This window comes from Macrotis lagotis, chromosome 4 (assembly GCF_037893015.1).
Source record: "Macrotis lagotis isolate mMagLag1 chromosome 4, bilby.v1.9.chrom.fasta, whole genome shotgun sequence".
In the NCBI taxonomy this organism is placed as follows: Eukaryota; Metazoa; Chordata; class Mammalia; order Peramelemorphia; family Peramelidae; genus Macrotis; species Macrotis lagotis.
In genome coordinates this window covers 269,366,090-269,393,920 of record NC_133661.1, presented here as the reverse complement: position 1 = coordinate 269,393,920, position 27,831 = coordinate 269,366,090, and the positions used below count along the sequence as shown (strand labels likewise).

The following is a 27,831-nucleotide window of genomic DNA, read 5'->3' as shown; positions in this document are numbered from 1 at the left end:
TGGGTTACCTTGATTGTGGCTTCATGATTTTTGAATTACTTCTTTCTGTTTGCTTGCAATATTTTCTGTTTGAGATGGGAGTTTTGAAATTTGGCTAAAATATTCCTGGGAATTATCCTTTTGGGGATGTTTTTCAGGAGGTGATTGTGGATTCTTATTTATATGTTACCACCACCCCCTCCCCCAGCTGTAGAATCTCAGAAAAGTTTTCCTTGATAATTTCTTTTTTTCCTTCAATTAATATTTTATTTTTCCAATTACATGTTATAAAAACTTCTCATCATTCAGCCATATGCATATGCATATTTTTAAGTTACATAATTTTCTTCCATCTTCTTTTGCACACCCTCCCCTAGGTGGCGAACAGTCAGATGAAAATTGTACATATACATTTGAAGGTGATGAAGCTGTCCCAGTAGTGAGCTTCCTGGGCCTAATGAATATCAGTGAGACAAGTTCCAAAATGTACAATTCAGGGGCGGCTAGGTAGCCTAGTGGATAAAGCACCGGCCTTGGAATCAGGAGTACCTAGGTTCAAATCCTGTCTCAGACACTTAATAATTACCTAGCTGTGTGGCCTTGGGCAAGCCACTTAACCCCATTTGCCTTGCAAAAAAACCCCCAAAATGTGCAATTCAAAGTCTTAGCTCTTGAAATTGTCTCTGCCTTACATAGACTGCATTGTTTTGGTGACCCAAATAGAGCAAAGTATACATCAAACAAAGACTGTTCTAAAAACACTGAAATGAACATGTTAGGCTATAAACCCTGAAAAACACAAGCATATCCTGACCAAGGTACAGACTCCTGAGGTGATAAAGAACTTGAATTTTGTGGGAAATATTTTATTAATGAAGAGTAAACTTTAGCAATGACCTCCCCAGAAAGAAATAGGTATTTTAATAGGACTGTTTAGTTAATGTCAGCAGTATATTTCCTCCACTTGATCTTTGTTCAAACCTTTGAATAAGCTGAAGTGGTGAGTGTTGATTTTTTTTAAAGGGTAATAAATCTTTATATTTATGTCTCTAAAATTTAAATTTACATATACATATTTGCATCAAAAATTAAGGAAACTACAGAATAATGAATTGGGTATGTAATTAAAGTACTTAGAAAATATACTAACTGAATATTCCCACCTAACACTAAATGGGAAATCCTAAAAATTAAAGATGAAATTCATAAAATTGAATGTAAAAAAACTCTGAATTAATAAATAAAACTGAGTTGATTCAATGAAAAAGCCAATAAAATAGACAAGCCATTGGTTAATTTGATTTTAAAAAGAGAAGAAAGTTAAAATACTAGTATTAAAAATGAGAAGAGTGAACATACTAACAAAGATGAAATCAAAACAAGTTTAAGGAGTTATTTTGTCTAATGATATGCTAATAAATTTAGCAAATTAAGTAAAATGAAAGAATATTTATAAAAACATAACTTGGCTAGATTAGCAGAATTAATTTGTAATGAAGTTAAGCAAAAATATTTCCTAGTTAGAGCCAAATAAAATAAGGATGCTCACTGTCACCAGTATTATTTATTATTCTATTCTAAATCCTAGCAAATGGCAATGAGAAGGAAAAAAAGAATAAAAGCTATCAAAATAGTAAACAAGGCAACAAAATCATCTCTTTTTGCAGATGATATGATGATATACTGGTGAAATTCCAAAACTGAATAAAAAGGTGAAAGAACAATTTTAGCAAAATAACATAAATCACCTGTATTCCTGTATAGTACAAACAAAATCCTATGAGAAGAGGTAGTAAGAGATTGCCCATTCAAAATAACTTGACAATATAAACACCTGGGAACACACCTGTCAAATCAAACTTAAAGACTTTATGAACAAAATTATAAATAAACCATATTTAAATAATTAGGAATATTGATTGTTCATGGATCAGCAGGGAAAATATTAATAAAATTACATTTTTACCTAACATATTTATGTTTAATGCCATCTCAATTATGTTACCAAATTTGAAAAAAATTATAGCACAATTCTTATAGAAGAATAAAAAGATAAGAAGGTCAATGAAAATAATGAAACAAAAATTTAATTGGACATTTATTAGTTCCACATTTCAAGTTATATTATAAAGGTATAATTATAAAATTATCAAAACTGTCTGATACTATCTAAGAAATAGATCAGTGGAACAGAGAAGACATATACTTTACAACAACAAATTAATATAGTAACCTTGTATTTGACAAGTGTAAAGACAAGTTTCTGGGACAAAAATTCATTATTTAGTTAAAATTGATGGGGAAAACTGGAAAACAGTCTGAGAAAAGTATGCAAAGAGCAATACCTTACACCATTTACTAAGATAAGATCAAAATGGAAATAAGATCTAAATATAAAGAGAGCTATCACAAGAAAATGTGAAGAACTTAAAATATATTATCTATTAAACATGTGGATAGAAAAACAATTTATGAATAAACAAGAGATAGAGAGCCTAATGAGGTTTCAAATGGATAATTTCAATTACATTAAATTTAAAAGATTTTTTTGTACAAATAAAACAAACATAGCTGAGATCATAAGGAAAACAGAAATATTGGAGAGGATGTGGAAAAACTGGGATTCCACTTTTGATAGACAAATTTCATTTTTTAGGAAGATTTTATTTATTTTGAGTTTTACAATTTCCCCCCATTCTTGATTCCCTCCCCACCGACCCCCCAAAGAAGGTAGTCTGTTAGTCTTTTCATTGTTTCCATGCTATACATTGATCTAAGTTGAATGTAGTGAGAGACAAGTCATATCCTTAAGGAAAAAAAATAAAGTATAAGAGATAGTAAAATTACATAATTAGATAATAGGTTATTCTTCCCCTATGTTGAAGGTAATAGTCTTTGGTCTTTGTTCAAAGTCCACAATTCTTTCTCTGTATACAGATGGATTTCTTCATCACATAAAGCTCCAAATTGTCCCTGATTGTTGAACTGGTGGAATGAGCAAGTCCATTAAGTGTAATCATCACTCCCATGTTGCTGTGACAATGTATAATGTTCTTCTGGTTCTGCTCATCTCACTCAGCATCAGTTCATGGAAATCCTTCCAGGCTTCCCTAAATTCCCATACCTCCTGGTTTCTAATAGAACAATAGTGTTCCATGACATACATATATATCACAGTTTGCTAAGCCATTCCCCCAATTGAAGGACATTCCCTTAATTTCCAATCCTTTGCCATCTCAAAGAGGGCTGATATGATGTTTTTTAAGTTTTTCACCATCTCTTCAGGGTATAGACCCAGTAATGGTATTGCTGGATCACAGGGTATGCACATTTTTGTCACCCTTTGAGAATAATTCCAAATTGCTCTCCAGAACTGTTGGATGAGTTCACAGCTCCACCAACAATGCATTAGTGACCTGGATTTCCCACATCCCTTCCAACATTGAACATTGTCCTTTCTGGTCAATATTGGCTCAGTCTAAGAGGTGTGAGGCGGTATCTCAGAGATGCTTTAATTTGTATTTCTCTAATGAGTAGTGATTTACAGCAATTTTCCATATGACTATGGATCGCTTTTATTTCTTCGTCTATAGATTGCATTTGACCACTTGTCAATTGGGGAATGGCTTGTTTTATTAAAAACTTGACTCAATTCTCTGTATATTTTAGAAATGAGTCCTTTTTCAGAAATACTAGTTGAAAAAAAATTGTTTCCCAATTTACTACATTTCTTTTGATCATAGTTACAGTGGTTTTGTCTGTGCAAAAGCTCTTTAATGTAATCAAAATTACCTAGTTTGTTTTTAATGATGTTCTGGGAAGAGGGCTCCACTGAAAGTATGGAACTCAGGTCCCTTGCCCAGCTGGTTTTCTGGGAGTGCTCTGTGATTCTGTGTTGGAATTCACCCTCCCAACAACTGGGGCTCACCAGAACTCCTCTCCCCACAAAGATTCCCTAGCTAAAGTTGGTTCTTGAACCCACCACTCACCAAAGCCTTTGTAGCTGAGGCTGGTCCTCTGGCTTTTCCCAGTTGCTGTCCCTGCACTGGCCCTCTGGTCTCCGCTCCTGGTTCCCCTATGCTTCCCTTGAGACAGACCTTCTTGATAGGTGTTCTTCTCCTAGCTTCTCTTTCTGGGTTTTGTTGATTGAATTTCTGTTAAGAGGTTTCTTTTGTATTATTTTTGAGGGGAACTAGGAGCACTTAACACATTGCCTGTCTTCTTTCCACCATCTTGGTCAGAAGTGATAGACAACTTTCAACTGATACACTTTTCACTTTAATGGTATTTTATTTTTTTCCAAGTACATATAGAGACAGTTTCAACATTCATTTTTTGTAAAATTTTCTTCCTCCTTCTTTTTTCTTCCTTCTCCCCAAGACAGCAAGCAATTTGATATGGATTATACAAGCTCAATAACATTAAACATATTTCCATTATTAGTCATGTTGTGAAAGAAGAATCAGAACAAAAAGGGAAACACAGAGAGAGAGAAAAAAACAAAAATCAAATTTAAAAAAGTAAAAATAATATGCATACATTGACTATATAGCTCTTTCTCTGAATTTGAATGGCATTTTCCACCATAAGTCTTTTTGTCTTTGATCACTATATTTCTAAGAACTAAGTCTATATTAGTTGATCATCAAACAATGTTACTGTTAGTGTGTAATGTTCTCCTAGTTCTGTACACTTCACTCAGCAATAGTTCACATAACTCTTTCCAGGGTTTTCTACAATCTGCCCACTCATCATTTTTATAAAACAGTTCTACTCTATTACATTTCATATACCACAACTTCTTCAGTCATCTCCCAATTGATGGGTATCCCCTCAATTTCTAATTCTTTGCCATTGCAAAAAAAGCTACTATAACTATATCCATCTTTCCTTTTTTAGGAGATCTTTGGGATTGAGACCTAGTTGCTGAATCAAAGGGTATGCACAGTTTTGTTACCCTTTGGTCATAGTTCTAAAATTGATATTATTTTAAGAACAATTCTTAGAGATTAAGTTATTTTGACTAATATAAATATCCAAATTAACTTCAAAGGACATATGAAGGAAAACACTTTCTGTATCTAAAGAAAGAACTAATAAATAGATGTATGTATACAATGTCTTCACATGTATATATTATTATCTAATGTACCTAATTCTAGGGTGAGGGTAAGAAAAGAAAAAAGGAAAAGAGAAATCATATAATAATTTTCTTATATATTTTAAAAGTTAGCATGATGTATTATAATAGATTTGACATTTCATGTATGATCTTTTCTTTTTGCTCTTCTACTATGTTATGGAAATGCTTGTTCTATTTCTTAAGTAGAGAATAAAGTAAATAATTAAAAAAATTAAGAGTTCTAGGAGGCAATTAAACAGATGTATAATTATGTATTCACAATGATTCCTGATGGTGTAATCACTAATAATAACAAAAGTTAATAATGACTTTATAACACTCTGAAAATTAAATGAAACTGTCCCATCCTATTGAGATGGTCACTCAGTCCTTGGGATCCCATATCACCGAAGGCAACTTTTTAATACCAAGACAAAAACATGAGTGTAAAGGACATGACTGAAGGAACTTTTACTCTGCATGCATTAGGCACCTACCTACTCTTTGTCACAGATCTCCCATACACATAATTATAGATGATGCACTAATATAGTCTTTAGCCTTAGCAAATTATATGTAGATTCTTGATAATTTAAAATTATATGGTCACCTTCCTCACTTGATGACCATGTCTTATATGTTTCAGGAAGTTTAGGAAGACTTGAGGGAAGGCAAAAATTTTCAGATTCCACATTTAGATGTCAAAGTATGTCATTAATCACATGATCATATGGCAATGGAAGTATTATCCTGCCACTATGAACAATGTACATTTGTGATATGGAAATTTTACCTTGGCCTCTCCCCAATTGAAAATTGTTCATAGGATATATATGTTATGACTCTTTCTGTATATACCAAGATAACCCTTGAATTCATAGTGTTACAATGAATAAGGTATGCCAGGGGAATATTCCTCCTTAGGTTTTACTTTCAAAAGTTTAAACATTTCTGCATAGGAATCTATCTTATTTCACTAAAATCATAAAGAGTGAAATGGCCCAGACCATCAATGAACAGACTGAGAGCCTAAACTTGTTAGCCCGAATAGTGCTAGACCAGCAAGCTACCCTAAACTACTTGTTAGCCAATCAGTAAGGGGGTATGTGCACGGCTAATTGCTGATGCTTTGGGATGAAGAAGACTAGGAAGGTTGGTGACTAGAATCAGAAAAAAGGTCACCTGGCTCTCTTATGAAATGTATATTAAGTAATAAGCAAAATACTCTGGGTCAGTCCTTCAAAGTCTGACAATTCAACCCTGACACTCCAATGGAAAAGCACTGATACCCATGGTTGCAGGTCCAAGCAAATGGTTGGGATTGCTTTATTGCTAGACTATAGATGACAAAGTGGTTCCATGTTTGTCTACTGATGGACCCTTATATGTATTAGGAAGCTATTATGAAGCTATATGTATTTTGATTAGCTATAGATCTTTTAGCAAACTTTCTGAATCATAATTACTTAGTGGATGATTAAAGTGGAGTTGGGGAGGACTTAATGAGGGATTGCACTTCCACCCACCTACTGATTTATTACCCCCTAAATCTTTGCAAGAAGCAGAAGGACAGAGACTCTGGAAATCTGAACTTTCATTGAGAGTATACCTATACTCAAGGGTATACCTGAGTGGTATCATTGTGTGCACATGAAACTATAGAAAGTCAAATATTTGTAGGACTATGAGTACTAAACTGATTGGCTCATTTAACTTGAGTTCTTATCTTCCTTTTTTGGTACTTCTTTATCTATGACCTACTTACAGTGGGGAAAATCCCCCAGCACATATCAGAAATAGGTAAGGCTGAGGCATAATGTACATCATCAGCAAAATGGCAGATCAAGAGCAAAATTATCTTATCAAGGAAAGCCTCTGAAATAATTAGGTTAAGAAATCAAAATAATTGGATCACACAGACATGCACAGAGAAAGAGAGAGACAGAGAGACACACAGAGACACACAGAGAGAAATACATTAAGGAATCCCAGAAACTGAGGAAAAATTTAAATAATTTGGAATAACAGTAATCTAGTTACATTTCAGTTTTAAAGCATATATGTATTAAAATAGTTGTACAATAAAAAAACTAAAGTCTAGTGAGACTTATAAATATGCTGTTTTTTCCAATAATAAGTTATGTACTTTTGGAAAAAAACAATGAAGGCATAGTTCTACTGTTTGCAGAGAGAAACTACTATTAACAGATGACAGAAGACAGATCTTTGCCATTTGGATTTTTATTACCAACCTCAAAACAATTATGAGGGAAATTTTTGTATGCATAAAATACTAAAAAAGTGACATTTTGTTATTACTATCACTTTATTTTCTCCTCAAACTAGAAAGGAAGGCTTTTTACTTGTCAGTAGACACCCTGTATGGAGCTTATGAGACAACAAATGGCACAATATTAGAAGACATAGGTTAGTTGTGGTCTGTATGGTTGAAGGAACTTATGCTTTGGGTTGAAGAAGAATAGGAAGGTACAAAAGTTGGTGACTAGAATCAAAAAAGAGGTCACCTGGCTCTCTTATGAAATGTATATTAAGTAATTAACAAAATACTCTGAGTCAGTCCCTCAAAGTCTGACAATTCAACCCTGACACTCCAATGGAAAAACACTGATACACATGGTTGCAAGTCCAAGTAAATGGTTGAGATTGCTTTATCTAGACAGATGACAAAGTGTCTCTGAGGGCACAGATCTATTTGAATATTATCTTGTATCTATTTTCTCTATAAAGGGGAATTAGTCAACTGTGATTAATATACTTCCTACAACTCACACTGATTTAAAGATCTAATGCCAGTCTTTTAAGCAAGAATTCTGAATTTGCCATCAGAATAGACTTGTTCAGATAATTGTTCTGATAGATTTTTTTTTTTAATTTAGGCAAGTGGCTTCCTTTGCTTAAGCCTTGGGTATTTTATGATTATTGGAAATAATTTAGATCTTATGGTTCTAAATAAAAAGTCACTGAAAAATTATTCATGTCTTGTTATATGGGAAAATGAAGTAGGTCTTCTAAATTGAAATATTTCAACAGATGGATGCATTCAAATTGCAACATATTTGAAAACTTTCTTATGATTATATACAGGGAAAATATAGAATGTGATGTTTCTTGTTACTAGAATGTCCAATCAAAATGACCATCTATCTGAGTTACTGTTAAGAAATAGTTTTCTAAAAATTGGGCCAAGATGGCAGAGAGAAGACAGGCACTGTGTTAAGTGCTCCTCTTTTCTATCAAAAACAACATGAAAGAAATCTCTTAAGAGAAATTCGATTGACAAAACCCAGAAAGAGAAGCTAGGAGAAGACGTATCAACAAGATTTGTCTCAGTAACTGTGGGTGAAGCAGTGAACCTGTAGAGAAAAGGAGATAATCAGCATGGGGACAGCACCTGGGGGAAGTCAGAGGGCCAGCCTCAGACTTAGAGACTTTGGTGAGTGGCTGGTGGAGATCCAACTTTAGCTGCAGAGTCTTTGGTCTTCGGGAAGAGGAGCTACTGGAGGGTGAGTTCCAGCACAGAGAGTTTGAGAGGACACCTGGAGAACAACCAGCTGAGCCAGGGACCTGAGCTCCATACTTTCAGCAGAGCATTTCACCCAGAACAAACAATAAACAACACCCCACTCCCTCTTGTTGGTAAACCCATTTGAAAGGGAGATTAACTTTCTCCCCCCAGGGCTCAGCACATTATTCAAGGTCATCTCAGACCCTGCTGCTGAGGGCCCCAAACACAACCAGAGTCCCATACTGGCCAGCCCTTAGAATTGCTAAGCCAAGTGTACAAAGCCTTTAGGATCTTCAAAAGCAAACCTCTGAGAGCCAGTTCTCCCCCACCTGCCCCCAACACATGATCCTAGAAATATGAATAAAGGCCAGCAAAAATGGGGGCCCATGGAGAAATACTTAGAAGAAATATAATTTAACCCAGAGAGAACTAGCACTTCTGCGGAGAATATGAATTAGTCCCTAGCCCAGAAAGACTTCCCTGAACAACTCAGGAAGGAATTTAAAAATCAATTGGAGAAACTGGGAAAAGAATCTCAAGATAAAATTAACACATTGTAACAAGAAAACAAATCCTTGGAAAATACAATTGGACAAATACAAAATGAGAATAGGTCACTCAGATCTTCAATTGGAAAAATACATAAAAAAATAATTCTTTCAAGTCCTTAACTGGGAAAATTCAAAATGAAAATGATGCTCTTAAAACTACAGTCGGGAAACTAGAAAACTCCTTCAAAAATAGAATTTACCAACAGGAAAAAGAGTAGCCAAAGATAAATGAAGAAAATTCTTCTCTAAAAAAGAAGAATGGAATAAATGGAAGCTAATGCCTACATGAGACAACCAGATTCTGTTAAATAAAACCAAAATATTGAAAAAATAGAAGAAAATGTAAATCATCTCATCATCAAAACTGCTGCCCTTGAGAACAGATCAAGAAGGGACAACCTGAGATTATAGGTCTTCCTGAAAACATTGAAGAGGAAAAAAAAAACCTGGACTTAATATTGCAGGATTTAGTGATGGAAAATTGCCCTGATATCATGGGACCAGAGGACAAAATAGTTATTGAAAGAATACATCAATCCCCTCCAGAAAGAGAACCTAAAATCAAAACAGCAAGGAATGTTGTGGCCAAATTCCAGAACTATCAGATAAAAGAGAAAGTCCTTCAAGCAGACAGAAAGAAACATTTTAAATACCTAGGAGCCACAATGAGGATTATGCAGGACCTGGTATCATCAACATTAAGGGAACAAAAGGCCTGGAATGAGATATTCTGAAGAGCAAGGGAGCTTGGAATGCAGTCAAGTATCCACTACCTGGCAAAGCTGAGACTACTCTTCCAGGGAAAAACATGGACATTTAATGAAATGGGAGGCTTCCAATATTTCCTCATGAAAAGAACAGAGTTAAAAAGAAAATTTGGACATGAAACAGGAACATCAAAGGAGATGTGAAAAGGTTAAAAAAAGAGTAAAGGAAAAAAACTGCTAATAAGATGAAACTGGCTATATCCCTACCAGTGAGAAAGACTAATAACTCTGGAGATTTGTAACTCTATTAGAGATAATATATTTAGCCAGAAGTGATAGACAACCATTACTTTTCTGTGACTCAGATGGAATGATTTAAAAACAATACCTCCATAAAAAGGGGGAGGGGGACAGTAAGGAGAAGGGAAAATGGAGGAGAATGAATGGGATAAATCTCATTATATCAAGAGGTAGAAGAGACACATTGTAATCAAGGGGAAGAAGGGAGGAGGTGAGAATCATCTGAATCTTCATCTCATCAACTTGGCTTAAAGTTAAATTAGACACATTCAGTTAAGTTCAGAAACTTATCTTACCTTTCAAGTATTAAAAGGGGAAAGGGGGATGGGGGAGTCAGGGTGAAGAAAATGAGGAACTAACAGAAGGAAGGGAAGAATGGAAAAGGGGAAAAGGGGATGGGGATGGGGAGAGGGAGAAAATGAGGAACTAACAGAATGAAGGGAAGAATGGGAAAAGGGAAAGGGGAAAGAAAGGGGAGGGCATTGATATAGGATGCCAAACACAATGAAAGTGGCACTGTTCAGAAACAAAACACTGGGGGATATGGATAAAGGGGAAAAAAAGGGAAAATACAAACAGAAGGAAGATAGTTTGGAGGGCAATGAAATGATAATAATTATAACTGAATGTGAATGGAATGAACACTCCCTTAAAACTTAAGTGTATAGCAGAGAGGATTAAAAACCAGAATCTAGCTGCTTACAAGAAACTCATCTGAAGCAGAGAGATACATATAGAGTAAAGGTAAAAAGATGGAACAAAATATTTTGCTGCAGCTGAAGTGAAAAAAAAGCAGGGGAAGTAATATTTATCTCAGACAAAGCAGCTGAAAAAATAGATAGCATTAAAAGAGATAAGAAAGGAAACTGTATCCTCCTAAAAGGTATCATGGATAATAAAGTAATTTCTATTTTTAAAAATTTATTTATTTATTTATTTATTTTTAAAGTTATTTTTTATTTTCATTTTGTACAAATGTTTTTTTACATTAATAAAATATTCTTGTTTACAAGTAAACAAAATACCCCTCCCCCCATGAATATAGATAGACTTGCTTGGGCGAAAAAAGTAAAGGGGAGAGAAAAAAATTAAAATTAAAAAAATAATAGTAATAATTGTAGGTATGGCCAGGTGGCGCAATGGATGAAACACCAGCCCTGGAGCCACGAGCACCTGAGCCCATTTCCAGCCTCGTAAACCCAACAATCACCCAGCCGTGAGACGTGCAAGCCACCCGATCCCCACTGCCCTGCAAAAACCAAAAAGAAGAAAAAAAAAAGACCCAAAATAAAATAGTAATAATAGTAGGGGTGGCTGGGTGGCAGACAGAGCATTGGCCCTTTGAGCCAGGAGCACCTGGGTCCAAATCTGGCCCCAGACACCCAAAGATCACCCTGCTATGTGGCCCCAGGCAGGCCACTCAGCCCCACTTGCCCTGCACCCTCCCCCAAATAATAATAACAAAAAATGTGCTTCAGCCTTTTTTCCAACACCAACAACTCTGTCACGGGTGGATCATATTCTTTATGATAAGTCCATCACAAAAGTTACTTCCATATTCTTCCAAGGTTGCCATTGCTGATCGCAACTCCCTCCTTTCTTATTTCTCCACTACCATGTACTATATTTTCTCTTTCCTTTCACTCTGACTCTGCTGTAGGGTCGCTGAGTGGTGCAGCAGACAGATTCCTGGTCCTGGGGCCAAGAAGCCCTGAGCCCCCATACCACCCCTTAGGCCCAGAATCCCCCTGGGCCCATGGTCCTGGGCAGGCCTTCCAATCCCAGCCCCTTGCAAGAAGTAAAAAAGAAAATGTGTTATATCTGACCACTCTCCCCCCATGGTCCATCCTCTTCTCCTTTATTCACATCCCCACCCCTTCCCCCTACTCCCCCCCTCCTTCTTACTCCAGATGTCTATACCTCATTGACTATATATGCTGTTTCCTCTCCTAGCCATCTCTGATGAGAGCAAAGGTTCCCTCATTCCCCCTTGCCTCCCCCTTCCATATCATTGCAATAGCTCATTGTAATAAAAAAATCTTATTATGTGAAATATCTTGGACTATTCCCCCTCTCCTTTATCTTTCACCCATTACATTTCCCTTTTTTTTCTATTGACTCCATTTTTACACCATATTTTATCTTCGAATTCAGCTTTCTCCTGTGCTTCAACTATATAAGCTCCCTCTACCTGCTCTATTAACTGAGAAGGTTCATGTGAGTATTATCAGTGTCATTTTTCTATGCAGGAATACATGCAGTTCATCCTCATTAAGTCAGTTATATTTCCCCCCTTTCCTCCAATCTCCATGCTTCACCTGAGTCCTGAATCTGCAGATCAAACCTTCTGTTCATCTCTGGCCATTCCAAAAAGAACATTTGAAATTCCCCTGGTTCATGGAAAGTCCATCTTTTTCCCTGGAAGAGGACATTCAGTCTTGCTTGGTAGTTCATTCTTGGCTGCATTCTAAGCTCTTTTGCCTTCCGGTATATTGTATTCCAAGCCCTATGAGCTTCCAGTGTAGTTGCTGCCAAGTCCTGTGTGATCCTGACTGCAGCTACATGATATTTGAACTGTTTCCTTCTGGCTGCTTGTAATATTTTCTCTTTGACTTGGGAGTTCTGGAACTTTGCTATAATATTTCTAGGGGTTGGTTTTTGGGGATCTTTTTCTCTGGGGGATCAGTGGATTCTCTCCATTTCTATTTTGCCCTCTGCTTCTAGAATATCAGGGCAATTTTCCTGTAGTAATTCTTTGAAAATGATGTCAAGGCTGTTTTCCTAATCATGACTTTCAGGTATTCCAATAATTTTTAAATTATCTTTCCTAAGTCTGTTTTCCATATCAGTTGTTTTTTCAATGAGATAATTCACATTTTCTTCTAATTTTTCATTTTTTTAGTTTTGAAGTATTGATTCCTGATTTCTGGTAAATTCATCAATCTCCTTGAATTCTATTCTTTGTCTGAAGGATTTGTTCTCCTCAGAGAGTTTTTTTTTTTTGGTCTCTTTTTCCATCTGGCCAATTTTGCTTTTTGAAGCATTCTTCTCCTCAATAACTTTTTGAACTATTTTTATCCATTTGACCTAAGCTGGTTTTTAGCATGCTATTTTCTTCAGCATTTTTTTGGATTTCCTTGACTAAGCTGCTGACTTCATTTTCATGTTTTTCCTGCATAATCTCTCCTTTCTTGTCCCAGTTTTTCTTCCAACTCCATCATTTGATTTTCAAAGTCTTTTTTGAGCGCTGTCATAGCCTGAGCCCAATTTCTGTTTTTTCTTGGAGTCTTTAGATGCAGGACCTTGTGCTTCCTCATCTTCAGACTGAGTATTTTGATCCTTCTTGGGCTCATTTGCAAAATATTTCTCAATAGTCTTCCTTTTGTTTCTCTGCTTGCTCATTTTCCCAGCCTTGGCCTGGTTTTGGGGTGCTTCCTGAGCTTTTGGGACATTCCCACAAGGGTCTCAGTGTGTGAGGCTCTGTCCTCCCTCCTGGTCTGTGAATGACCATAAGCACCCCCCCTCTGCCATGGAGCTGAGGTGGGGGCGTCCCTGCTTTTCTATGGGGGGGCCTAGAATGCTATCAGGATCTGAATGTGGTCAGAGCCCCAAAGTCCTGTTCCAGAGGCAGAGGACAGAGCTCTGCAGTCTCTCTTCACTTCCCTCCCTCAGCTCAATGGGCTCATGCCCTGGGGGCTCCTGCTTACCTCCTCCACCTGCTTCTGTTTCTGGGTCTGTGCTGCTGAAAGTCAAAGCTGCTTACTGTGTGCCCTGAGGGCTGGGCTCCATGTGCTCGCTCTGGCAGAGGTTCCCTGCTGTTCCCCCACTTTGTTCCTGGTGCTCCCCGGGGTGCAGCTCCGGAGACTCCCACTGCTGTGAGCCCGGCTCCCAGCACCCTGGGGCTGCCTCTGGGAGGCTGAAGTTCTTTCGCTTGTGTGGGCCACCCCTCTGGCAGGCCGCCCCTCTGACCCCAGGGAGCAGAGCCTTTCTGCACTTTTCCAGGTTACCTTGAGTAGGAGAACTGCCTCACTGGGTCCCTTTATGGGTTCTGTCTCTCAAAAGTTTAATTAGAGTCCTTAGCTTATGAGTTTTATCAGAGAGCTCCTAAGACTGGATCTCTTCTTGTTGCCATCTTGGCTCCGCCCCCCTAAAGTAATTTCAATACTAAATATGTATGCCCTCAATGGTATAGTATCCAGATTCTTAGAGGAGGAGTTGAGGAGGCGACAGGAAGGCAAAGACAGCAAAACTCTACTAGTGGGAGACCTCAAACCCCAATCTCAGAATTAGATAAATTAATTCTAAAATAAACAAGAAGGGAATTAAGGAGGTAAATAGATTGTTAGAAAACCTACAGATGTTAGATCTATGGAGGAAATTGAATGGGGATAGAAAGTATATTCCTACTTTTATTGTCAGCAGCACACGACAGTTACACAAAAATTGACCATGGACTAGAGCATAAGAACCTAATGATCAATTGCAGAAAGGCAGAAATAAGGAATACATCTTTCTCAGATCATAATGCAATAAAAATCATATGCAATATTGTGTCAGGGAGATACAGACACCAGAACTACTTGGAAACTAAATAACCTCATTTTAAAGAATGAGTGGATCAAGCAACAAATTATAGAAAGAATTAATTATTTTCATCCTAGATAATGACAATAATGAAAAACATACCAAAAACATATGGGATACACTGAAGGCAACTGTCAAGGGATATATTATATCTTTAAATGCTTACATGAATAAATTAGAGAAAGAAGAAATCAATGAACTAAGTAAGCAACTAAAAATTAGAGAAAGAACAAATTAAAAACCCCCAATTAAATACCAAATTAGAAATTATAAAAATTAAAGAAGAAATTAATAAAATCAAAAGCAAGAAAACTATTGAACTAAAAAATAAAAGCAAGATGTGGTCAATTTGATTAAAAAAAGAAGAAGAAAACCAAATTCTTAGTACCAATAAATGAAAAAGGTGAATTCACCACCAATGAGGAGGAAATTTAAAAAATAATTTGGAATTATTTTGCCCAACTCTATACCAATAAATTTGACAATCTAAGTGAAATGGATGAATATTTACAAAAAATATAAATTACCCAGATTAAATGAAGAGGAAATTAAAAACCTACATAACCCTATTCCCCCCAAAATATTCAACAAGCCATTATTGAACACCCTAAGAAAAAAATCTCCAGGGTTAGATGGATTAAAAAAGTGGATTCTACCAAATATTTAAGGAACAGTTGGTTCCAATTCTACATAAATTCTGGAAAAATAGGTGAAGAGACACCAATATGATGCTGATACCTACACCAGGAAGAGTTAGAAAGAAAGAGAAAGAAAGAAAATTAGAGAAGGAAAATTATAGACCTATCTCCTTGATGGAATATAGATGTCAAAATCTTAAATAAAATCTTAGCAAAATGATTACAGTAAGTTATAACTGGGATAGTACATTATGATCAAGTAGGATTTATTCCAGGAATGCAGGGTTGGTTCAATATTAGTGAAACTTTGTATAATTAATTATATCAATAACAAACATACTAGAAATCATATGATTATAGCAATAGATGCTGAAAAGGCTTCTGACAAAATACAGCACATATTCCCATTCCTACTAAAAACACTAAAAAGTGTAGGAATAAATGTATTGTTCCTCAGAATATTAAGCAGTATCTATCTGAAGCCATCAACAAGTATTATACTCAATGGGGAGAGGATAGAGGCATTCCCAATAAGATCCAGGGTGAAAAGGATGCCCATTATCACCACTACTATTCAATATTACATTAGAAATTTTAGCTTCATCAATAAGAGAAGAAAAAGAAATAGAAGAATTAGAATTGGGAAGGAAGAGACAAAACTCTCAGTCTTTGCAGATGACATGGTGGTATACCTACAGTATCCCAAAAAATCATCTAAAAAACCACTAGAAATAATTAGCAACTTTAGCAAAATAGAAGGATATAAAACAAACCCTCTTAAATCCTCAAAATTTCTATATATGTCTAGCAAGATACAGCAGAAAGTGTTAGAAAGAGAAATCCCATTCAAAGTAACCTCAGACAATATAAAATACTTGGGAGTCTACCTGCCAAGGCAGACTCAAAAACTCTTTGAAAACAATGAAAAACACCTCTCACACAAATAAAATGAGATTTAAACAAGTGGGCCAGTATCAACTACTCAAGGATAGGTCGAGCTAATATAATAAATATGACAATTCTACCCAAACTAAACTACTTGTTTAGTGCCCTACCAATCAAAATTCCAAAAAAAATATTTTAAGGTTAGAAAAAGTTGTATGCAAATTTATATGGAGAAATAAAAAGTCAAGAATTTCCAGGGATTCAGTGAAAAAAAGTGCAAGGGAAGGTGGCTTAGCTTTACCAGATCTAAAATTATATTATAAAGCATCAGTCATCAAGACTGTCTAGTATTGGTTAAGAAATAGAGTGTTGGATCAGCAGAAAGGACTAAGTGCATTAGCAGGCAATGATTATAGTAATCTGCTGTTTAATAAACCCAAACAGTCCAGCTATTAGGATAAATATTATTGGGAATATTGGAAGTTAGTATGGAAGAAACTTAGATTAGACCAACACCTCACACCCTATACCAAGATAAGATCAAAATGGATACACGATTTGGACATAAAAAATATTGTAAGCAAACTAGAAGATCAAGGATTAGTTAACTGTCAGATCTATGGAAAGGGAAGCAGTTCATGATCAAGGAAGAGGTGGAGGTCATCATTAAAAACAAATTAGATAATTTTGATTAAATTGAATTAAAAAGCTTTTGCAAGACAAAACCACTGTAACCAAGATCAAAAGAAATGTAATAAATTGAGAAACAAGTTTTTGCAACTAGTATTTCTGACAAAGAATTCATTTCTAAAATATAGAGAACTGAGTCAAATTTAAAAAAAAAAAACAAGCCATTCCCCAATTCACAAATGGTCAAAGGATATGCAAAGGAAATTTATAGCTGATGAAATCAAAGCGACCTATAGTCATTTGAAAAATTGCTCTAAATCATTACTTATTAGAGAAAGGCAAATTAAAGCATCTCTGTGGTACCCCCCTCACACCTCTCAGGCTGAGCCAATATGACCAGAAAGGAAAATGATCAATATTGGAAGGGATGTGAGAAATCTGGGGACACTAATACATTGTTGATGGAGCTGTGAACTCATCCAACTTTTCTGGAGAGCAATTTGGAATTATGCCCAAAGGGCAATAAAAATGTGCATACCCTTTGATCCAGCAATACCACTCCTTGGTCTATACCCAGAAGAGATTATAAAAAAGGGTAAAAATATCACTTGTACAAGAATTGGAAATTAAATGAATGTTCTTCAACTGGGAAAATGGCTTAACAACTGTGGTATATGTATGTCATAGAACACTATTATTCTATTAGAAACCAGGAGAGATGGGAATTCAGGGAAGTCTGGAAGGATTTGCATGAACTGATGTTGAGTGAGATGAGAAGAACCAGAAAAACATTGTACACCTTAACAGCAACATGGGGGTGATGATCAGTCTTGATGGATTTGCTCATTCCACCAGTGCAACAATTAGGGACAGTTTTGGGCTATATGTGATTGAGAATACCATCTATATGTAGAGAAAGATTTGTGGAGTTTGAACTAAGACCGAAGACTATCACCTTCAATTTTGGGGGGGAATATTTATTATATTATGTAATTTTGCTGTCTCTTATACTGTATTTTCTTTCCTTAAGGATATGATTTCTTTCTCATCACATTCAACTGAGATAGAAACAATGTAAAAACTAACAGAATGTCTTCTGTGGGACCCCCCCCACACACACACACAGAAGAGAAGCAAGAATGGGGGAGGAATTGTAAACCTCAAAATAATCTTTCTTTAAAAAAAGAGAGTAAAATTATTCTAAAAAAAAGAAATATTTTTCTGCACTGAATAAGAGGTAGAGTTAGAAAACCTTTAAGATCACATATAACTTGAACTTTCTATGCTTTTGTAACATTAAGCTAGAAGCATGGGGTTAAATTCAAGGTGAGATATTTTTAAATAGAACAAAACTTGAATTTTGGAAAATGGGTTGTTTTGTTAATGAAAATACTTGCAAATAGGCATGTATACTAATATACCAAAACTTTATAGCTTTTTCCTAAAAATATTTCATAAATGAATTAATAATTGAATTTTAAATTTACCATTTGAAGTCTTTAGAACTAAAAATTACAAGACTTCTAATTTTATAAGAAATAAGAAAGTTTTGAATACATGAATGACACATTTGAATGAAGTTTTATTTCCAACAAATATGTTGTTCTTCTATTCTATTTAGAAATGAAATTCTTTAAAGCCAGAGAGCTAAATCTTTTTTCTTTTTTCTTTAATTTATTTACACATTACTAAAATATTTTTAAGAGCAAACATAATGCCCCCTCCCCAACAAAAATATAAAACCTCATGAGAATTAAAATGAAAGAAAGAGAAAAAATGCATTTCAGTCTGTTCTGATACCATCAGCTCTGTCTTGAGTAGATTACATTCTTTTTTGTAAGTCCATCATAGATGTTACTTCCAAATTTTTCCATGGTTGCTGTTGCTGATTTTAATTCCCTCCATCCATTCCTCCTCACTACCATCTATTATATTTTCTCTATCCTTTCACTCTGTTCAGAGGGCTAAATATTTAATCTATTCATTATCATATTACTATATTATATATATGTGTGTGTACATATATATTTAATTAATTCTAAAGATTTTCATCACTTTATCACTACCATAATACATTTCTAATATGCATGAAAAATGAATAGAAAAGTAATTATGAAAATAGGCATCACAAATGGATGTAAACTAATTTTCTTACCTGTCTTATGCCCAAGCGATATGCAACAATGCGATCCACTGCATCAGGATTCATCTGAGTCCATTGTAGACTATAGGAATATACTCGATGTCTGTTTTGCCACACAGGATTATAGGTGTCATAATAGAATTCAGGAGCATAGGCCTTGCCTAAAGTAAAGGAAAATGCATTAGGTTTGAATGACCAAAATGTACTGTTGAAAATAGTAGGCTATTTCACATCTGCACTCAGATTATTAATAGTGTGACTCTGGGCAAATCACTTAACTCTACTTGCCTCAGTTACCTCATCTGTAAAATGAATTAACCTCTCCTCTTTGCCAAGAAAACTCCAAATTGGACAACAAAGAGTCAGATCAACTGAAAAATGACTGAATGGTGACTACTACTACCATTAAGTAAAAGCTGAATTCATAACCAGTTCTCATTCTCCTGGAACTTTTAATGACCTCCCCTCCTTTTTGAACCCTTTCCTGACTTTAAAAAAAAAATTATTAGTTTTTTTTCCAAGGCAATGGGGTTAATTGACTAACCTAAGGCCACACAGTTAGGTAAATTATTAAGTGTCTGAGGCCAGATTTGAACTCAGCTACTCCAGGGATAGTGCTCTATCCACTGTGCCACCTAGCTGGCCCCCTTTCCTGACTTTTTGTTTCATCCTACCTTTCTGATCTCTGTTTATCTGAGTGCCTTCCAGGTTCTACTTCTTTGCAATATCCCTTAGGTTTTTTTTTTTTTTTTGCAAGGCAAATGGGGTTAAGTGGCTTGCCCAAGGCCACACAGCTAGGTAATTATTAAGTGTCTGAGACCAAATTTGAACCCAGGTACTCCTGACTCCAGGGCAGGTGCTTTAGCTACTGCACCACATAGCTGCCCTACTAAGTGTAGATTTTCAATAGATTTCACACTATCAGTGAAAAGATTGTGATAGGACATTCAAAAGAGGAAAATAAATGCAGAAAATAACTGCAAATAATTATATTCAAAAGTATTTTAAATAAACTTAAGTGGATATTAAATAATTTTATCCTAATAACAATTATTAGAGAAATGATAATTTCATTAAAGGAACAGACCATAAAAAGTTAATATACATTGGAGAAACAGTCAAAGTAACCCTCATTGGAAAATTGTGCTTTAAATATTTTTATCAGCAAAGTAGATGAGTGAATTATGTATGTAGAGGGGCAGAAAATGTAGAAAAACAACAACTTGTAAAATACTTAAAAAACAAAATTTGTTGAATCTCAAAAAGGAAATAAAATTGAAAAGAGAAAACATTTATGGTAGAATATATTTAATGAAAATCTTTTAATATTACAGGAAAATTTTAATAAAAATTATTTTTATTAACATGGAATTCTATAAGTGATGGTGGACAGAGAATCAAAGTCCTTTTCAGTAACATATGATCCTATTTAATTTGGTTTTTGTAGAAACCTTTTGAAATTTACCTTTCTTACTGTTTTCTATCCCCTCCCCTCTTTCCTCCCCAGAGTAGCATCTCTCATAATAAAGTATTTAAAAAGAGAAAAACAAAATATTCAGTAGAACACCTATGGTCTATGCATACAAATGCATAAGGCATCTCCTTATATCTATCTCTTCTTTGATTCCAGCCCTTATGGTTACAAATTCAAAGCATTAAGATTCAATTGTTTTGTTGTTTCTGTTCATTCTGTTTACGTTCCTAATGACATTACATTGTTTCCTGATTCTATTTATTTTGAATCTGTTCATATAAACCAGTCCATGATTTCTGTAACTTTATATTTTATTGCACAATAATATTCCATTCATGAATGATAATTTATTTGGCCATTGCTCAGTAAATTATCATTTACTTTGTTTCCAATTTTTTATTACAGAGATGAGGTCTTCTTTAGACATTCTAGTGAACAACAGGAGCTATCTTTTTGTTACTGACCATCTTGGGTAAAGCCTAAGAATGGAATTTTTGGATTAAAGGGTCTGTACATTTGTCATTTCTTTTGAATAATTTCAAATAGCTATCCAGACTGTTTAGAACAATTATATCTCCATTAAAAGTTCAGTTAGAAAATTTACAAAAATTAAAAAAATTTCTTTACACAATCTCATTGATATTGAGATCTGCTGTCATCTTTTTCAATAAAATCTAAGAATTCTTTTAATTTGCATTTTTCTTTACTAATGTGAATCAGAACATTCTTTCATATGATTGTTAATACTCTAAAATTCTTTTGAAAATTTTCACTTTCCCTGAATGCAATAGTTTGGAAAGCTATTTGGTCTTAAGTATTTCTGTTAGTTGTCTCTGTATCCTATCAGATGCTTATGAGAGACATATAATCCAAAGATTTTTCCCAGTTTTCTGCTGTCTTAATTGAATTAATTTTGTTCATGATGAAGCATTTAATGTAGTTGAAACTATCAGTTTTAATTTTTTTGTATTCACTTATACCATTTGCAATACTTTGTTCCTTAATCTATACCTAATCTGCTTCTCTTACAATTTTATAGTCATTAATATTAAAATTTAAGCTTAATTTTTTAAAGTATCCTTTTTTACCTTATTGACATACTTACCTAAATTAAACAAATTATAAACTCTTCATTTCAATGCAATTTTTGCCATACTGCTCTTGAGATTTTCTAAGAATCTTTTTTTGTTATATAGGGAATTTTTACCCTAGGTACTTGATTATTTTCAGGTATACATAATAACTGGATATTGAATTCAAATTTTCTTCCTTGCTTTACCTATTCCACTGAACTACTTTTCTTTTTTCAAACCAATAACAAATCTTCTCTTTTTTAAAATTAATTTTGCTAATATTTTATCTTGTTCTATAAAGTATAATCTTGGTAGTTTGATTTGTATATCATTAAATCTATAAATTAACTTTTTAAAAATGATATTTAAAAATAATGAACTATCACCTGAATACTTTCAGTTAGTTAAATTTCTTTTTATTTAAATTTTTAATTGTAGGTAATTTTAATTATAAAAAAATTGCATTTCTAACTGCTATCATATGTACTTTGTTGCTATGACTTTGTGTAGGTTTTCATTATTCTTTTTTGCTTTCAATTTATTCTGAAATTTAATTTTGATTCACTGTATATATTCTAACTAATTGTTCTTTAAATTTTTTGCTTTTTTCCCTGTGGAAGTGAAACTTCTGAAGTGCTGGGTTTGGGCTGTCCTCTTTAAAAAAATAATTAATTTATTTTTAATTTACATTTTTACATATTTATATATTACTAAAATAATCTGTTGTGATAGTAAACATAATCCCCCCTCCACCCACAAAAATAAAAACATCATGAAGAAAAGTGAAAGAAAGAGAAAAAAATGTGCTTCAGTCTGTGTTCAGAAACCATCAGTTCTGTCTCTGGAGTGGATTGCATTCTTTATCATAAGTCCATCATAGAAGTTACTTCCATATTGTTCCCCATATTTGCTATTGCTGATTGCAATTTCCTCCATCTATGAAGCCCATTCCCATTTATCCTAGTTTCTCTCTCCTTTCACTCTGTCCTTCTTCAAAAGTGTGCTATGGGGCAGCTGAGTGGTACAGCAGAGAGAGGGCCCCAAGCCTACATCCCAATCCAGAGACCCTGCAACCACCCATCCATGTGATCCTGGGTAGCGCACCCAGCCCCACCAATTTGCAAATAACAACAAAAAAGTGTGTTATATCTGACTATCTCTCCCACAATCTTCCCTCTCCTCTATCAACAACACCCCTCTCCCCTCCCCCATCCCCTTTTTCCTAGCTCTTTCCTCTCCTTTTTCCTCTATGGTAAAAGATTTCTCTTTACCCTATTGAGTTTATATGTTGTTTCCTCTCTGAATCATTTCCTATGAGAACAAAGGCTCCCTCATTCCCCTCAACTTTCCCCCTTTCACTCTATTGTAAAAGCTTTTTCTTGACTCTTATGTAAAATATCTCAGCCCATTCTACTTCTCCTTTCCCTTTCTTCCAGTACATTCCCTTTTCACCCATTGACTCCATCTTTATAATATATTATACCTTCATGTTCAGGTTCCTCCTGTGCCTTGCCTAAATTTACTCCTAATTGTCCTAATAAATGAGAATGTTCATGTGAGTTATTAATATCATCTTCCCTTGCAGGAATACAAGCAGTATAACATCATTATATCCCTCATAATTTACCCTTCTTTTTCACGCTCTCTCTATGCTTCATCTGAGTCCTATACCTGAAGATCAAATTTTGTGTTCAGCTCTGGTCATTTCAACAGGAACAATTGAAATTTCCCTATTTCACTGAATGTCCATTTTTCCCCTGCAAGAGGATGTTCAGTTTTGCTGGGCAGTTGATTCTCAAGTTGCATTCCAAGCTTTTTTGCCTTCCGGAATATCATATTCCAAGCCATCTGAGCTCTTAATGTGGATGTTGCTAAGTCCTGTGTAATCCTGACTGTAGCTCCATGATATCTGAATTGTTTCCTTCTGGCTATTTGCAATTTTTTCTCTCTGACTTGAGAGTTCTGGAATTTGGCTATAATATTCTTGGGGTGATATTTTTTGAATCTCTTTCATGACGATATTGGTAGATTCTCTCAATTTCTATTTTGCTTTCTGCTTCTAGAATATCAGGGTAATTTTCCTGTAGAAATTTTAAAAGATGAAGTCTAGATTCTTTTCCTGATCATGACTTTTAGGTAGCCCAATAATTTTTACATTGTCTCGTCTGAATCTGTTTTCCAGGCCAGTTGTTTATTCAATGAGATATTTTATGTTTTCTTCTAGTTTTTCATTCTTTTGATATTGAATTATTGTTTCTTGATTCCTTGTAAAGTCATCCATTTCCTTTAAATCCATTCTACATTTGAAGAATTGTTTTCTTCCGAGAGCTTTCTCATCTCCTTTTCTATCTGGCCAATTCTGCTTTTTAAGATATTCTTTTCCTCATTAACTTTTTGGACTGCTTTTCCCATTTCACCTAAACTGGTATTTAATATGTTGTTTTCTTCAGCATTTTTTTGTATCTCCTTCACCAAACTGCTGACTAGGTTTTCATGATTTTCTTGCATTGTTCTTATTTCTCTTCCCAATATTCCTCTCCCTTCCTTACTTGATTTTCAAAATCTTTTTTTTGAGCTGTGCCAGAGCTTGAGCCCATCTCCTATTTTTCTTGGAGGCTTTGGATACAGATACAGAACCTTAGACTTTGTCATCTTCTGAGTATGTGTTTTGATCCTCGATGGAACCAAAGTGATTGTCTATTGTTAGGTTCCTATTTTTTCTGCTTACTCATTTTCTCTTGCTTCTCAAGGTTTCAAGTTGTTGTTGGGACACCCCCACAAGGACCTCAGTTCTTTCAATGTCTTAGGAGAAGCTCTGACTGCTCTCCTGGCCTGTGCATGACCACAACCATGCCCCTCTGCCCTGAAGCTGTGAGGAGGGTCCCTGCTCTATGTCAATGGGGGACACCAGCCTGCAATCAGGGTCTGAATATAACAAAGCACCAGAATCCTGTCCTAGGGACAGAGGAAAGACCTCGACAGTCTCCCCTAAATTCCTTGTCAGCTGAGTGCTCTGGAAGCAGCTTCCAGGCGGATTCCTGCTGGGTGGTTCCATGAATCTGTTTCCATTTTCTGGGCTAATTCTATGCCAAGGGGCATGGCTCCACTAAGAGTCAGGCTGGCCTGGGGTCCATGGTCATGCTGGCAGAGGTTTTACCATCAGTCTTCCAAGTTGTGCTTGGCATTTCCTGGGTTGGCATCTCCTTCTGCTGCCAGGAGCCAGCACTTCCAGGGATCCAGGCACCCTGTGGGCTATTCCAGGAAGGCTGGAGCTACTTTGCTCAGGTGTGGTGATCCTGGCTGCACTGCCAACACCCTAACCCTGGTGGAACAAAGCCTTTCCATGATTTTCCAGGTTACCTTTGGCTGGAGAATCGCTTCACTGGGCCTTTCTATGGGTTCTGTATCTCGAAAATTTAGTCAGACCCATAATTTTAAGGTTTATGGAACATTTTAGAAGAGAAAGCTCCTGGGATATCATACCACCACCTTGACTTTGCCCCGTGTGCTGCCTATTCTGATCAATGTCTATGTTATTTCATTTGTAGACATTGCTCTATTTTAGCTTTGTCATGTTTCCCTTTCAATTTAAGAAGGATCAATTTATATGAGATAAATAGTGCCTTATGGTAAAAAATACCCTCTAAACCAGATTGGTCATTTTATTTCCTTTTTAGGTCCATGTCTCTTCACCTATCTGTGTTCTAGATGTCATTATAAGCTCACATTAGTTTTCTTTTAGGAAAGTGAGACTGGCAACTTTGTATAGGCCTTCCCGCATTTTAATCCAATTTATTTGCAATTCCATGGCATTGCATCCCCGATTTCTTGATCCTTTTTGAGAATGAAGGGCTAACAATAACTACCGATTGGCACCTGCATTGAGTATCTGGCCATGTGTTCTAGAGCAAAAGAAGGGCTAGAGAGGTTCAAGACAGGTTAGGCTGCAGAGGTGTTATGGGGTGGGGGTGGGGAAAGAAGGGGAAGAGAAGATCTACTTTGTAGACAGAATAGGGTCACAAGCATTGTAAAGGCCAAGGACTCAGCAAAGCTCAGAATCAGGATCATCCTTATGAATAGTGGGGTCTGCTGTGCTCTTCCTGAACACCAGCTTCTCCAATAATGCCAACAGCAAAACCAGCTGCTAGCCCACTCAAGTCCCCATTAAGGCCTCTTCCTAGCTGAAAGAATATCTTGAAAAGGGTGATATGCTTTGTCAGAGAATTGGCTAAGAAAATAGTTACAACCAGATCATAGATCATGATAATACCAGCCATGATGACAGGAATGATTGACTTCAGGATCAGCTCAGGTTGCAGGACTGACATGGCTACAATAACAGTGCCAGTATTTACTGTAACCTAACCTGAACCAGGAGTTCAGAAGAACATGCCAGCTGAAACACCCCTTACTCCATGCAAAGAAGGATGTGCTTTTAGGACTTCTGGATATATCTGTCTGTGGTTGGTAGGCCAGAAAGTGAATTGGGCAAGAGTAGAAAGACAAGGTCATAGGACAGGGTAGCTGGTTAAGGATTTGAGGTAGGACAGACAGGCATGAATTTGGGAGACCAATTCCATCTTTTAAAAAGTGAAATTGGTCTAGAATTATCTGTTTTTGAAACCATGCTGGATTTTAAAAATCATTACTTCCTTTTCTATGTAAGAGAAAGTTGAGAGAGACAGAGACAGAGATAGAGACAGACAGACAGCACACACGTGTGTGTGTATATATATATATATATACATATATATGTATGTATATATATATATATATATATATATATATATATATATATATGGAGAGAGAGAGAGAGAGAGAGAGTAGATTGTAGATTCTTGGTTAATTAAGGTCCAACACCACCACTCACTGCAATATCTTTGGTAGTATTGCCAGTTGTTTCCTAAACACTGAACATTTTTCTTCCTTCTGTAAAGGTTGTATGATGTTTGTCTTTCATTCTCAAAGAAGACCATGGCATTAGGAGGTGATGCCATGACAAAGACATGAACTGAATTTGAGTGAGTGGATTTGATGCTAAGTTACCAGCCTCAATTTCTCCTCCAGAGCCATCTGGGTCAAGTGATCTGATATGAATCAGGATACCTGGAGATGATCCTGGATGTGGGGCACAGTTAAGTGACTAGTCCAAGGTCACACAGCTAGTAAGTGTCAAGTGTCTGAGGCTGGATGTGAACTCCCATCTTCCTGAATCCAAAGTCAGTGCTCTATCCACTATGCCACCTGGCTGACTGATATAGGCTATATATTTTATATATTACTAAGAAAAAATCACTTATATTTTCCCCTTTATTTTACTTTAAACCAAATATTTTACAAAATATTTTCCCTTCAAGTTTCTGGAAGTCTTCTCAGCATCCTTTTGAATTTTAAACCTTTTTTATTAAATTGGCAAAATAACTAGCAAACATAAAAAATACTGACAAAATCTACCTTCCTTAGGTGGACTCAATCTCTGACCAGGAATCTATCATCTCTATATTATGTTTGTCCCATTCCTATATATAACCTTTTTGGCCAACTGTTAACTTAATGTTTCTTTTATTAATTTCTTTCCTTTAATGGATAACTGTGAGGAAAATTTAACTTGTACCTCACTGGTCTTCATTTTTTTATTCCCTACAGCTTATAATTGTTTGCAATACTTTTTAGATTACTTCTTTCAATGTCATTTGTGTCCTTTTGTATATCCAGAAGTAGTTAGTTGTCATCCATTTTAATAAGTCTTGGGAGATGTTATATCTTGATTATACTGCTTTAGGAATATCAGACCATTGATTAGAGTGATCAGTCTGATAAATTTCTATTGGTGCTCCTGAGCAAGAAATTACTAAAATATAACTACATTTCTCTTCTTCCTCTGTTATCACACAACTTCTGTCATTCTATTAAAATTCTTTGGAGAATAAGCAACTTCTTTCTCCTCTAGACATTAAAGTCTTACTTCTTTAGGAAGAACTTTAAATATGTTTTAAAGTTCTAATTTTATAGTTGTGCTTTTCCTTTTTTCAAGTATATTCTATGTTATTGAATATATATATATATATATATATATATATATCAATCATATGCAAAATATTTAACATTCATTTTTAAAAATTTTGATTTCCAAACTCTTTCTCCCTCCTATCCCACCAGTAAGACAAGCAATTTGATAGCAATTATGCATGTGAAGGCAGGCAAAATATATTTCCATAT

At 35.4% G+C, this 27,831-nt stretch overlaps 1 protein-coding gene across 1 annotated transcript in view; it reads right to left on the bottom strand.

Annotated features, from left to right (window-relative positions):
- MDGA2 (MAM domain containing glycosylphosphatidylinositol anchor 2) overlaps positions 1–27,831 on the bottom strand; it is a 701,528-nt gene that overhangs the window by 138,179 nt on the left and 535,518 nt on the right. The window contains exon 10 of the mRNA XM_074236282.1: positions 19,078–19,226. Within this exon, the coding sequence (XP_074092383.1) occupies positions 19,078–19,226 (149 nt within the window). The remainder of the gene's footprint in view (positions 1–19,077; positions 19,227–27,831) is intronic.